This window comes from Crocuta crocuta, unplaced genomic scaffold, assembly GCF_008692635.1.
Source record: "Crocuta crocuta isolate KB4526 unplaced genomic scaffold, BGI_CrCroc_1.0 scaffold29, whole genome shotgun sequence".
In the NCBI taxonomy this organism is placed as follows: domain Eukaryota; kingdom Metazoa; phylum Chordata; class Mammalia; order Carnivora; family Hyaenidae; genus Crocuta; species Crocuta crocuta.
Window position 1 is genome coordinate 4,735,293 of NW_027533280.1, and position 13,083 is coordinate 4,748,375.

Here is a 13,083-nt window from a genome sequence, read left to right on the forward strand (position 1 = left end):
TTGAAGCTGGCAGAAAAGTCTGATGATGTAAAGCTCCACAAACTACCCTTCGGCGCCCACACTGGCTTCTTACCCGGAAAAAGTACATATTCACAAAAATTTCCAATTTCAAGGAGCTCATAAACCATTAAGGAAACCATAGTTCCAGCCATTCTAAGAGCCAAATCCAGTCCTTTGAGGGCTCACTACCAGTTTTCAATGGCAGCTGCACTAAATTGCAGGGACAATCGTATTCCCTTTCCTCGGGCCGCATACTAAAATGGATAGGGGATTCTGATCGTTACTTCCCGGTCTGCAACTGAGAAGCCAGCTTTCCACGTAAGCGGGAGGCAACTGGTATACCCTAACCAGCGGGAGGTGCCTTTTAAGGGAAAAGAGTAAAGGGAAACGTCTGGAAACGGAGGAGACCATGTCCCTTTCTCGGGTGCTAGAGCCCCAGCCCCAAAGGTCTTTCCCGGCTCGGGAGCCGAGCCGCTGAGAGGGGTCCTTTCCCCCCTCGGTTGTCCTCTGGTCCCTGGGGCGGGAGTGCGAGCCGGCCGCACCCAGCGGTGGCTGCTCCTGCTCCTCCCCGGTCCTCCCCCTGGGCCTTCCCCGCGTGGGGCCCGGCTGCGCCCGCCACGCCCCCGAAATCGCCCATGTCCTCGCTCAGAGACTCCCAGCGGCTACCAACGATGCAGAACCGCGGCTGAGAGCTAGGCCTCGGCCGCCGTATCTGCAGTCCTCACCATCCTGTCACTGGGCTGCGCTCAGTCACCACCACCACCGCCGCCTTCTTCCTCGGGCTCGGGGCGACCCGCCCACCTCGCTCTCAACCAATGACAGATGAGGTCGACGGGAGACGGCCTACGGAAGCCCGTACGGGCCCTTACGCGACGTCAAACGCAGCTGCCCTTTGGGAAAGGGAGGGTGGCGGGAGGAGTAAGATCTCGAAGCTTCGGAGGGTGCGGGCAGCATCCGGGCACCTGGGATCGTCGAGCTGAGGCGCGCCTCGCGGCCGGGCTTGTTAGAGCCCGTGGCCATGCTGAAGTGCGGGATGAGTGGCAGTCAGGTGAAAGGTGGAGCGGCCTTTTTGCCTACCTTTGTAGAAAAAGGAAAGCGGGGGGGTGGGGGGGAGAAAAAAGTAAAAGAAAAAAAGGGAAAGCCTCGGGTTCCTGCAGCAGAGTCCCCTTTGCCGTTAGGCTCAAGGACTGGTGGCACAGGCCTGGCCACAAGCAGCCGCCGCCCACCCAGGCTCCTAGTTAGTTTCTGAAGGAAGGAAAGTGGCCCATTTTCTTTTATTTATGCGTAGTATTTATTTTCTTGGGTGTCCATGAAATGAAGTTGCACATTGGAACAGAGACTGAGAGCACGGGTCTCAAACTCCAAATGATAAGGACAGCGTGGGGAGGAGTTGGGGGAAAAACCGTTTAGACGGTTGAAGTATTTTAGTGCCACTAGAAAAACATCAAACTGGTTTTTTATTCCAGATTCTACTATTTTTTGGCGTGGGACCTGAACAGGCCACTGAATCACGGCGGGGGGCCGGGGGGGAGGGAGTCTCAGTTGGCTTATCTGTAAAATGAGAATAATAACATTTTCGTCATAGGCCTTGTAGGAAGGAAAGGAGATGCGTGTAAAGAGCTCAATAATAGATGGGAATGTATAGGAACTATTACATGTTACAAATAGTACTTAAATGTAAATTTTTTAAGAAAGTTTCTATTTAGGAAAACAATGGTGTCCTACATTTTGCAACGTGGAAGTGACGCTAGAAAGCCATCTTGTGTTGTGGCTGGCTTCCCCTGTGTTGAGGACAAAGATGGAAGAGTAGTAATAAACAGGAAACGAAGCACAAGGGGTCAGCTGTTCCATGTTCTCAGAGTTCTAGGAGGTTCTCTTGCAGTGTATAGCTCAGTTCTCAACACAATTATTTGTATGATTGTTTTTGCTTTTTCTCCTGGACTGTATGCAGGGTGAGGGCAGGAACCATTCCTGTCCTGTTCATTGCTCTACCCCCATTGCCTTGGGTTGTACCCCAAACATAGCGGGTGCTCAAAAACTAGTCATTGGATGAATGAAGGGTCTGCATCAGGCAGCTCCAGGAAAAGGTGTTGAAAGTGAAGTGGTAAAGAGGGAGAAATGCCTCTTTTTTTCCCTCATTGGTCATCCCATTTCAGTTTGAGAGGGGCACCCCCAATTCACATACTCTTGATTCTTAAGCATTATAACCGGATTTTATGTTCTGGAATTATTTTTTCTTTTTTCTACTTGTTCATGGAATGATATGGCCATCTGTTTTTATTGCAACATAGTATTCCGTATCTGTTTCCCAAATTTTGTTCTTATTCATAATTCATAAGACTATGAACTGTGTCATACCAGATTAGACCAATATGTCATCCACCCTAGCCTCTCTTATAGGACATCTGAGTGTGTTTGGTGGGAAGGTCTGTCATCTTGCATGCTACCTTCAAATATCAGAGATGCATCTTAAATGCTTCTAATTTCTTTCTCGTGACTTGTTTTGACCTTGCCACCTGTGAAGTTATTGAATCCCTTCAACCTCTCCATGCTGTTTTCACACTTCTTTTTTCTTGGGGGGGTAGTAAACCAAGTCTAAAAATACATTAGTATGGAAATTGGCTGGCTACAGTAGCTCCATGCAAACATACAGAAAGGAAGAATGTTACTGCATTTTATCATTTTGTACACTCATTCTGTAAATATATTGAGCTCTTACTATGTGTCTAGCATTTTGTCAAAAGCATTATTCTGTATTTAAAGCAATTTGTAGCATTAGTCTATAAAACACTGTTCTTTTTGAATTATATTTTGAGCCCTGTGAATGCTGAAGTAGTCCTATGATTTACTTTTATCGTTTGAGAGAAAGAATGTAAGCAGTACTTTTCTTTTGCTCCGTAGTATTTGGGAAAGCAATCCAAGCTCTATCACGAATCAGTGACGAGCTATGGCTAGACCCATCTGAAAAAGGTGTAAGTAAGAAAAGTAACAAATAGACTGTCTATTAAGGCAAAAGAAGATGTTTATAGAGCCCAGTCCAGATTGAATGTTAACTAGGAAATCCAAAAATTGTAATTATTTCTTTCATTGTTTATCTTTATTTCATGTATGTGAATACATTTAGAGCATATTAAACTTAAGTATGCAGAAAACCACAAGAGCTTTAAGCCAGAAATTGCAAGCTGGTGGTTGAGAGGCTGGATATGACACAGAAGTGTTTCGTGAGACTGCATTGTGTTTTTAAAAAAATGAAATAGTTTTCTAAACTTAAAAAATTGAGAGTCCACACAATGATCAGAGTTTTGTGCTTCTCATGAAGACTTAATATCTGAAGTTTGTGGCCAGCATTCCCAAGCAGAAGTAGTTGTCTGGCGCTGATGATGATTTCTCCCTTTAGACGAGAGACTGCCATTTTGCTGCAGTCTTTTTACTGCCTGTTACTTGGTTTCTTCCACTTTGAGCATTAAAGTTAAAAGGTGTTTACAATTTTATAATTTCAACATGCAAGATATTAGAGTTAATATCTGTATGTGTTCAATATAGATATGTAGCCATGTGTGTATATATATATGCAAATTCAATACATAGTGTATAATACAACTTATTTAATATCTATAATAATTCAAATACGTAATGTAGCCCATAGAATACAGTTAACATCCCATATTTAACTGCAATGTTAAACATAATAGAATTTTTTGAATTAATCCTTTAAAGAAAGTTGATTTTTTTTCCTTAATAACTATTATTTTTCCAGCTTGCTTTAAGATCTGTGAATTCTTGTCGGTCAGCATATGGATGTGTTCTCTTCTCTCCTGTGTTTTTTCAACATTATCAATGGTCAAACTCTGTGAAAATGAATGATAACGATTTGACAGTGTCAAACTTAAATTGCAAATTGGGAATGAAGGTAAATATAAGTGGCCCTGGTTTTCTCTTGTTTTGTAGAAATATTTATTATACAGGATAACATCTGTATATATACAGTATATATACATATATATATAACATCTGTTATATATACAGTATAACATCTACTTTGCATTTAATATATGGTTTAAAGGGCATGGGGAGCAAATCTATTCATTTATGAATATACATACTCTTGTTGATTCTTTTAAACTAATCAAACAACCAAACACCAAACCACGTTCTATAACGTTTTTGTGTTACAGTCAATTCTGCCCATCTTTAGATGCCTGAATTCTCTTGAAAGAAACGTGGAGAAGTGCAAAATATTCACCAGATCTGATAAGTGTAAAGTGGTTATTCAATTCTTCTGCCGACATGGTGGGTATAATTAAAGCTAAAGTATCGTGTGTTTTTTGTTAATATGTTTCATGTTTAGAATATTAAAAGTGCATGTCAAGACTTCTCCTTGCATTGCTGCTTAGAATTTATGTGGGTTTGTTGTAGGGTCATTGTAAGTACTTGGAAAGTATTATCTTGTCTCTGTAGACATATTATGAAGTGATTTGTATTCATGTTTTCCTCTTTTGACTTATCAGTGGCACAAGCGTGGCCTGCATACAAACCGATTTTTTTTTTAATGTCTGTTTGAATTCAAACAATTGGTGATTCTAAAATTAACTGGCTGCTTGGTGATATTCTGTAAGAGTGCATTGGTAACAGCGTTCTTTGGTAAGAACAGAAAATAATGCCTACCTGTATTGAAAGTCCTCTAGGAGGCACATAGTATTATATCTGGGGCTGAAGGAAGCATGGTGACTGGCCCAGGGTCACAAAACTAGTAAGTCATAGTAGTAGGAGCCAAAACCTTTATACATTCTCTCTGTTACATGAAGCTGTAAAACAGATTTGCTGCCTCCCAGCCTTGCATGGTGGATATTCAAGTGTTGTACCCATGGGATGGTTATCTGCTGAAGTATGGATAGCACGATGGTTAAGAGCATGGACTCTGGAGGCCATAAGGTCTAGGGTGGAATCTTGCTCTGCCCTTTCTTTGCTGATACTTTGAGTAAGTTATTTTCCATCTGTTTGCCTCATTTCCCCCAAATGTAAAATAGGGTCATGTTAGTACCAGCTTCCTTAGGTTTTGGAGGAGGATTCAATGAGTTAGAGGAAGTTAGAGTTCTAAAGTGTTTAAAAGAATGTTGGCACATTCTCTGTTAGTTCCAGTTATATTTATTATGATTGCTGCTATTTTACTTGAAGTTAACATGTAGAATTGTATGCCTCAAAAAAGCTTACACTGGGCACCAGGGTGGCTCAGTTACATAAGCGTCTGATTTCGGCTCAAGTCATGATTTCAGTTCGTGGGTTCGAACCCCGCGTTGGGCTCTTTGTGGACAGCTCAGAGCCTGGAGCCTGTTTCGGATTCCATGTCTCCCTCTCTCTCTGTCCCTACCCTGCTCACACTCTGTCTCTGTCTCTCTAAATAAACATTTAAAAATAAAGAAAAAAACTCACACTTGTGATATTAGTCTGCATCTTTTTAAAATTTTTTTAAATGTTTTATTTATTTCTGAGGGAGAGTGAGAGAGACAGCATGAACAGGGGAGGGTCAGAGAGAGAGGGAGATACAGAATCAGAAACAGGCTTCAGGCTCTGAGCTAGCTGTCAGCACAGAGCCCGATGCAGGGCTCAAACCCACGAACCGTGAGATCATGACCTGAGCTGAAGTCAGACGCTTAACCAGTTGAGCCACCCAGGTGTCCCAGTCTGCATCTTTTTTTGTAAAAAAAATTTTTTTTAGTGGAATGGTCTTCTGGAAGGTTATTGTAGTGTTACAATTATCTTCTATCTCTTACTTTGCCTTACATTTATCTTAATATTTAAATTTCACCTATTTGTATTATATTCTTTAATTTTTCCCCTGCAAAATATCAATGATTTAACATGATTTCCCCCTTCTTTGAACTTTAGTTCATGTAATAGCAGAATCACGTAAAGACTATGATTAAAAGCATAGCAAGCCTTGACATCACAGACTTGGGTATGAATTCTTCTGTGCTTCTTCTTCATTCTTTTTTTTTTTGATGTTTGTTTATTTTCAAGAGAGAGAGCGTGAGTGGGGGAGAGGTAGAGAGGGAGACACTGAATCTGAGCTGTCAGCACAGAGCCCGACACGGGGCTCAAACCCACAAACTGTGAGATCAGGACTTGAGCCAATGTCAGACATTTAACCGACTGAGCCACCCAGGCACCCCTTCTATGCTTATTAGCTTTGTGAAAGTTCATGAGCTTTGTCAACGCAAATTGAACAAACCTTTTAGAATCTCTGAAAGTAGGGAAGAGTGTTATTCGAGGCCAGGTTAGGTCAGTGCCTGGGAAACACACTGTTTACAGGGAAGAAAATGCTCCAGAGAACGAACGGTTTTTACTGGGTTAAATACATTTTTACATCTTGTAAAAGCTCAAAAGAGTATAGATTAGCATATGGGTAGGAACCATGAGGAATGCAGGGAGCAGGAGCATTGACCACGTGGTTTTCCTCTAGGCTGCGCATTCGCAAAGCAGATGTACAATGTGTGCGTGGCCAACCATAAGTCAGGCTTTTGGTTTGAACAAAGTTTATGTACAGCCATGCTAACTTAGAAATCTAACGTGGCTTCTTTTGTAGATCAGGCCTTTAGAGAGTGTTTCTCTCATCAGCTCTCTGAACTTCTATTTTCTTTTCTGTAAAATGGGGATACTCTTACCCTCACGTTTTGAGGTTGTTGTGAATGTAAAGAGAGATCACATGTGAAGCATATGGGGTGGTGTCTGACACAGAGGAAGTACGAGGGAGTCGGTGACTGCTGTTATTAACCCTCAACCCTTATTTTGAGCTAGATTTTAAACAGCCGCCTTTTCAGTTTCTTAAGATCTCTCAAGTGGATTGATTAGATTAATATCTAATACCTACTTGTGATTGGTTGGTTTTTTAAAGGTTATTTTTTTTTATTTTGAGAGAAAGAGAGCATGAGTGAAGGAGGGGAAGAGAGAGAGAGAGAAAGAGAGAGAGAGAGAGAGAGAGAGAGAGAGAGAGAATCCCAAGCAGGGTCCACACTAATATTGCGGATCCTGACCTGGGGCTCAAACTCATGAACCATGAGATCATGACCTGAGCTGAAATCAAGAGTTGACACTTAACTGACAGCCACCCAGACACCCCAGTTGGTTCATTTTCAATAACATTTGTAGGAAAGCTGTATGAGTTGGGATGCTTTAAGTTGCAAGTAACAGGAAAAAATACTCCCACAAAAAATTAATAAGGAGAAATATTGGCTCGTAAATGCAAAGTTCAACATTAAGTCATAGGGTGGGTTTGATTTAGCCTGCAGCAGCCACTGCTTCTTTTCCTTCTCCTTTTTATTTTATTTTTTGAGAGAGAGAGCGCAAGCATGAGCAGGAGAGGGGCAGAGAGAGAGAGACAGAGGATCTGAAGCAGGCTCTGCACTGACAGAGGCTCGAACTCACAACCGTGAGACTATGGCCTGAGCTGAAGTCAGACGCTCAGTGGACTGAGCCACCCAGGTGCCCCTCTCCTTTTTCTTTTTTAAATTCACTCAGCTCTACTTTCCTCCATGTGACTTATCCTAAGGCCAGCTTCTCTGATAAACTTTCAATAACAAGGTGGTTTGCAGCAGCAGCTTGGGCTACGTGCTTCCTCTTTCACATCCAGTGGGAATGAAAGCCTCACCTCATGGATACATTAAACAAAAGTGCTTGCCTTCGCTCTGATTGGACCAACCTAAACCAATCTTCGTGGCCAGGAAATTCAGTCTCTAAGTGTCATATCTGGTCCAGATTTAATTGTACTAATCAGTTTATACCAAGGAGGGCCCATCAGTGATGCTGGAAGTAGAGTCAGTCCCACCCAGACCTCATGGTAGCTACAAAATGGGGGAGGGACAGCTCAGCAAGGAAGGGGAACATAGGAGACAGATGCTGCTACTTAATTAGTTAAGTAGTTATACTTCCCAAAACTGTATGTACACAGCAAATTATACTTGCAGTTTTATATCCATAATGTGGTGGGGAAACATTATTCAAATTTGGTTGAAAAAAATCACCTGGGCAGGGATATCCACTAAGCTGCTAGGAATACATATTTGGGATTTGGTAAGAAATTAAGGATAATGATGTAAATTTGGCTCTCTTCACTGATAGAAAACACTTGAAAAAAAAACCACGGGCTACTAATAAGGACTGACTTCTCTAAATCTAACCATGATAAGTTTCTGGAACAGTGATTTCTTGAGTTATTTAGCATCTGCTAATAGATAAAAAAAGAATTTATATCACTGAGAACCAAGATTTAGCTGAAATATTTGTCTCATTAATAATTCTACTAATTCTCTATACTTTCTTTTGCACTGGCCCTAGAGTTGCTAAAAACGAGTCCGTGAGTTTCTGAAGAACACACCTGCAGTGTGTTCTGTCCTGTCTCAAGGGGACAGGACTCCACCACAGGGGAGCTTCCATAAGAGAGGTGAACTAGGACACTGAGTGAAAACAAAACTTTGATTCATATGCATATATTAATGAAGTGATGTTAAGGAGGTTGGACTCCCACTTCATGGTTTCACTTTTTTGTCAAAGGGCATTCTACAGATGTGCTAATGACTTTAAACTCACGTTAACTGTGAACTTATGGGGATTGGGGAATCTTTGAATAGCTTACAAGATTTCTGAAGTATCAGTAGCCGCCAAAATTCTAAACTCTACAAATGCAGCATCTCCAAACTAATGGTTGCTCCTTAGCTATACCCCTTCAAGTTTGAAAGAGTTCTCTGGACCCATTGAGGAAAGTTTGAAAGGACTTGGAAAGTTCAGGAGTCCCATGGCCAGGAGCAGATAGTGTAAGACACCCACTACTCAGCGTGCTCTGTGGGCTGGCTGCTGCACCCCAAATTGTTGTTACTGTTCTTTGAAAAGATAAGGAGCTTATGCCAGAATTTAGGCCAAACACATTACTAAGCATTGTGTTAGTTCAGCTGTTGTTATTGTTTTAAATAGTAATATTTTATCAGTGAAGGCAGTCCTTTTTTTTCTTAGGTTATTTATTTTGAGAGAGAGCACAAGTGGGGAAGGGGCAGAGACAGAGGGGGAAGAGAGAGAATCCCAAGCATGCTCTGCACCGTCAGCCCAAAGCAGGGCTGATGAATTCACGAACTGTGAGATCATGACCTGAACTGAAATCCAGAGTCTGCAATGCTTAACCAATTGAGCCCCCTGGGTTGCCCAGAAGTCAATTCCGATGAAAAATTCCTTACTGGAATTCCTTACTGGACTTACAGTCCAGTACTTTGTGCAGCATAAGATAAAGCTAATAAATGACCCAGGGGGGAAGCAGGACTTCTAAATGTTTATCCCATCTGCATGCTATCAAGGGAGATGTTATTAAGCTAGAAACTAGAAAAACCACAGTGAAGAGGTACATCAAGCTAAGTTGCTTTAAAAAGGGTACAGTGGATGTCCTTTGGGCCAGAGAGTCAAAGGAGAGAAAGCTGCAGAGTAGAGGCTTTCTGGCTAGTGGCATCACATGGGTAAGTTTCCGGTAGGCAGAAATGGGAAGGCATTCTGCGGTGAGGGAGCAGTGTGATCAAAGGTCTAGGTTGAAAGTTTAGCACCTGTTGATAAGGTAAAAGGTGAAGGAAGCAGGTGGCGAGAAAAGGAGCATCAGGAACGACAAATTAGACATTTCTCAGCCGGGACATCTTTGGCAATGCCAGTACTCGCTGGTGTGAAATACTTACAGGTGCGCTTGTGCTGTGTGTGCTGGGCCTGTTTGTGAACTGGACCTACGGAACTGGTAACAGGGCTGCAGAGGCTCCAGGGCTGGCGGGAGTCAGGGGTGGAGGGTGACTTACTTTCTGCTGTCTCTTCTTTGGTATCATTTGAGCTTTCAACCATAACCATTTATTATCTGGCCCTCCAAAAGTAACTTGAACATATTTTTAAAAATAGGTAAGCTCTGCCAACTTTTAACTTTGTGTCTTCCCAAAATAGAAATCACAGTGATGCCTTGCAACGCCACGCTCTCTGTGGTACATCTAAAATGTATGGATTAAAGCAAAGATGAAATAGGTCAGCTTATGTTATTCCAGCCCTCAAAACTCTCCAAAAAAAAAAAAAGATCACCAATGAGGCTCTATGTGGGTTGGAAGCCCTCTGTCCAGCAGACTCCTTCTCCCAGGTAGCAGGTAGCTCGCTCTTTCACCTCCCCCGAGTCTTTACTCGGATGGCATCGCTTCCATAAGGTCTTCCATGGCCTCTCTATTTGAAATTGCTGCCTACTACCACTGGTGCTCCCTAGTGCCCTTTCTGCTTTGCCCGTATCACTATGTGACATATCAGTTATTTACTTATTTATTTTCTTAGTGTCTGTCTTCTCTCCCTAGAACATGTGCACTATGAGGACAGAGATTTTTGTCTGATTTGTTCTTTGCTAATCCCCAGCTCCTAAAATTGTTCTTGTGTGGTAGATTACCAAAAAAAAAAGTCTCACAAATTATTGGCAGCTCCCCTCTTCAGAAGCTGGAGTCAGATTCCCCAGCTGGAATCTTGGCTGGCCTTGGCCTTTATCAATTAAATACAATAGAAGTGATATTCTGTGAGTTCTAGGCCTAGGCCTTAAGAGGCTTGGCAGTTTCCTCTGTTAAAGTAGGAACATTTCCTCAGCATGAGAATAAATGCAGCACAGTGTAGACTTCTGGAGGATGAGAGGCCATGTGGTGAGAGGCCAATGCCGGCCCTGCAGGCTCTCACCATGCCTGTTGTCTACTGAGGGCCTAGACCTGAAAGTGAGGCCATCCACGACGTTCAGCCATAGCTAAGCCGAGCTAAGTCAGGACTCAGCCAAATTGTGAGAAACAACAAATGTTTGTTATTTTGGTTTGTTATCCATAAAAAGCTAACTAATGCAGCTTTATACAAAGTAGGTGGTCAATAAATACCTAAGAAATTAATAAATGTCGCTGTTATTAATTTGGTACCCAGTTGGTTGAGAAAGGTTGTTTCTAGTCAGCCCTTTTGATTCTCACTGCAACATTATCGTGCTGTAGAAAGTTACAGCCCACTTGGATTTTATTACATGGGTGCTGTATTCAAACTTCGATTCAAGTTCTAACTATACATGTTAAAATAGCACAGGCTTGACAAGTCAGTCAGTCTGTCCAAGCTACAGTTTCCTCTTCTGAGATTAAGTGCCTACACCATAGGAATATTGTGAAGATTAGGGGTAATGTATGTAGAATGTGTACCACAGTTCCTGGCACCTACGGTCATAGCCCTTATGGCTACACACTCTTCCCTTCTTCCTCCTCTCAGAAGAAGAGAATTCACGGACCAGATGTTCATGTCGGACTTCCGAAAGTCTGAGAAATCTGGAAATAATAAACCTGGGTAAAAGGTGGTGAAAGGGAATCATAAGTATGTGAACTGTAATGGGCAACCACTATTTTACACACAATTTAAGAAATAACTTGTGTTTCAAAAGAACTTGGGACCTCTACTGACTGATAGTGTCCAAGGACCTAGCATGTTGCATGGTGTCCACTAGGGGGCGATAAACACATTTCATAAAGGAATAGTGTTCCTTCAAGCTATGTATGCATCTGCCTGATAGTAAATGTTACTTTAATTTTATTATTTTAACTTGGCTGTGACACTTAGACCTTTTAAATAGTTCATTTTGGACTTAATTATTAATAGGTTGCTTTATTCTTTTTAAGGTATTAGAAGAACTCATAATGTATGTTTTCAAGAAAGTCAGCCCTTGCAAGTTATTTTTGAAAAGAATATGTGTTCTAATACACTAATGATTCAACCAAGGTAATGAATTCTCCGGTGTTTTATTTTTATTTTTCTGACATAACATGGGCACAAAGAATTAAGCTGTAGAATCAATTATATGTATTTTTTAAAACGCTAATATTTAACTTGTAGAAATCACCTTACAAAGTGAAGAGGAAGCCATCAGAAAGATAATAGCAGATAATGTAGCTGCATAATGGTAGCAATGATAATTTAGTGGCAAGAAAGTTCTAAAACTATCCTGTTAGTGGATTTTTATATCAAGTGAAACCAAGAGAGAGAGATTTTACCTAATAATACTTTGCATTTATATATTGTCTTCCGAATCATTTTAAAAAATGTAATGTTTATCTATTTTTGAGAGGAGAGAAATGAGGGAGGGGGAGAGAGATGAAGACATATAATCTGAAGCAGGTTCCAGGTCTGAACTGTCAGCACAGAGCCCAATGCGGGGCTTGAACCCATGAGCATGAGAACATGACCTGAACTCAACTGACTGGCCTCTGTCTGAGTCTTAGAACACACCACACAGGGAAGCTTTAATATTTTTTATGTAAACTGATTTTATCCCAAATGTTTGCATTTTTTCTTTAGAGAATAAGTTAGGTTCATTTGTCAGTAAAACTGCACTCATTTTTTTTAAGTTAAGCTGTAGCATTAAACATTAATTACTTTGTGAGCCAAGAGATATTTTATCCTTATTGTTTATAAATTATGAAAGCATCTAGAATCTATAGAGGAGTGCAAAGGTAAAATAATGAAAAGTCTTCCTCTCTACTTGTTCCCTCTGTCCTGCTTGGCAGAGTTAACATCAGTCAACAATTTGGTGTATATCCTTGTAGATCTTCTGTAATAGCCAGTCTTTATAGCTCTCCCTCCCCCTATAGCTGTGGGTATCTTTCTTCCTCCTTCCCCTCTCTCAGATTTATATTACATACTAGACACATCCTTATAAATGATTTTTTCAAAGCAAATATCCTGCTATTGTTGGGCAACTTACTTTTTAAAAAATACTTTATTAAAAATTTTAAAAAATGTTTATTTTTGAGAGAGACAGAGAGCAAGTGGGGGAGAGGCAGAGAGAGAGGGAGACACAGAATCTGAAGCAGGCTCCAGGCTCTGAGCTGTCAGCACAGAGCCCGACACAGGCTCAAACTAATGGACCAGGAGATCATGACCTGAGTAGAAGTCAAACATTCAACTGACTGAGCCACCCAGTTGTCCCAGGCAACTTGCTTTTTTAAGTTTCTATATCAGTTCCCTTAAATCAATCTTACTCTTTTTTTTTTTTTTTTTTTTTTTTTTTTTTGTGGGAGGGTG

The 13,083-nt window shown here is 41.3% G+C and overlaps 2 protein-coding genes across 8 annotated transcripts in view; one reads left to right on the plus strand and one right to left on the minus strand.

Annotated features, from left to right (window-relative positions):
• The window catches only part of VPS29 (VPS29 retromer complex component), a 9,359-nt gene extending 8,561 nt beyond the window's left edge, over positions 1-798 (minus strand). The window contains exon 1 of the mRNA XM_077748072.1: positions 726-798. Coding sequence (XP_077604198.1) covers positions 726-728 — 3 coding nt within the window. The 5' untranslated portion in view covers positions 729-798. The remainder of the gene's footprint in view (positions 1-725) is intronic.
• An 88-nt stretch (positions 799-886) lies between these two features.
• RAD9B (RAD9 checkpoint clamp component B) overlaps positions 887-13,083 on the plus strand; it is a 30,811-nt gene continuing 18,614 nt past the window's right edge. For 4 of the 7 annotated variants that reach the window (XM_077747939.1, XM_077747933.1, XM_077747932.1 and 1 more), the window contains exons 1-5: positions 887-1,055; positions 2,902-2,972; positions 3,758-3,910; positions 4,176-4,290; positions 11,682-11,781. In XM_077747939.1, coding sequence (XP_077604065.1) covers positions 1,019-1,055; positions 2,902-2,972; positions 3,758-3,910; positions 4,176-4,290; positions 11,682-11,781 — 476 coding nt within the window. In that variant the 5' untranslated portion in view covers positions 887-1,018. The remainder of the gene's footprint in view (positions 1,056-2,901; positions 2,973-3,757; positions 3,911-4,175; positions 4,291-11,681; positions 11,782-13,083) is intronic. The other 3 variants (XM_077747938.1, XM_077747937.1, XM_077747935.1) reach the window with 3 other exon arrangements.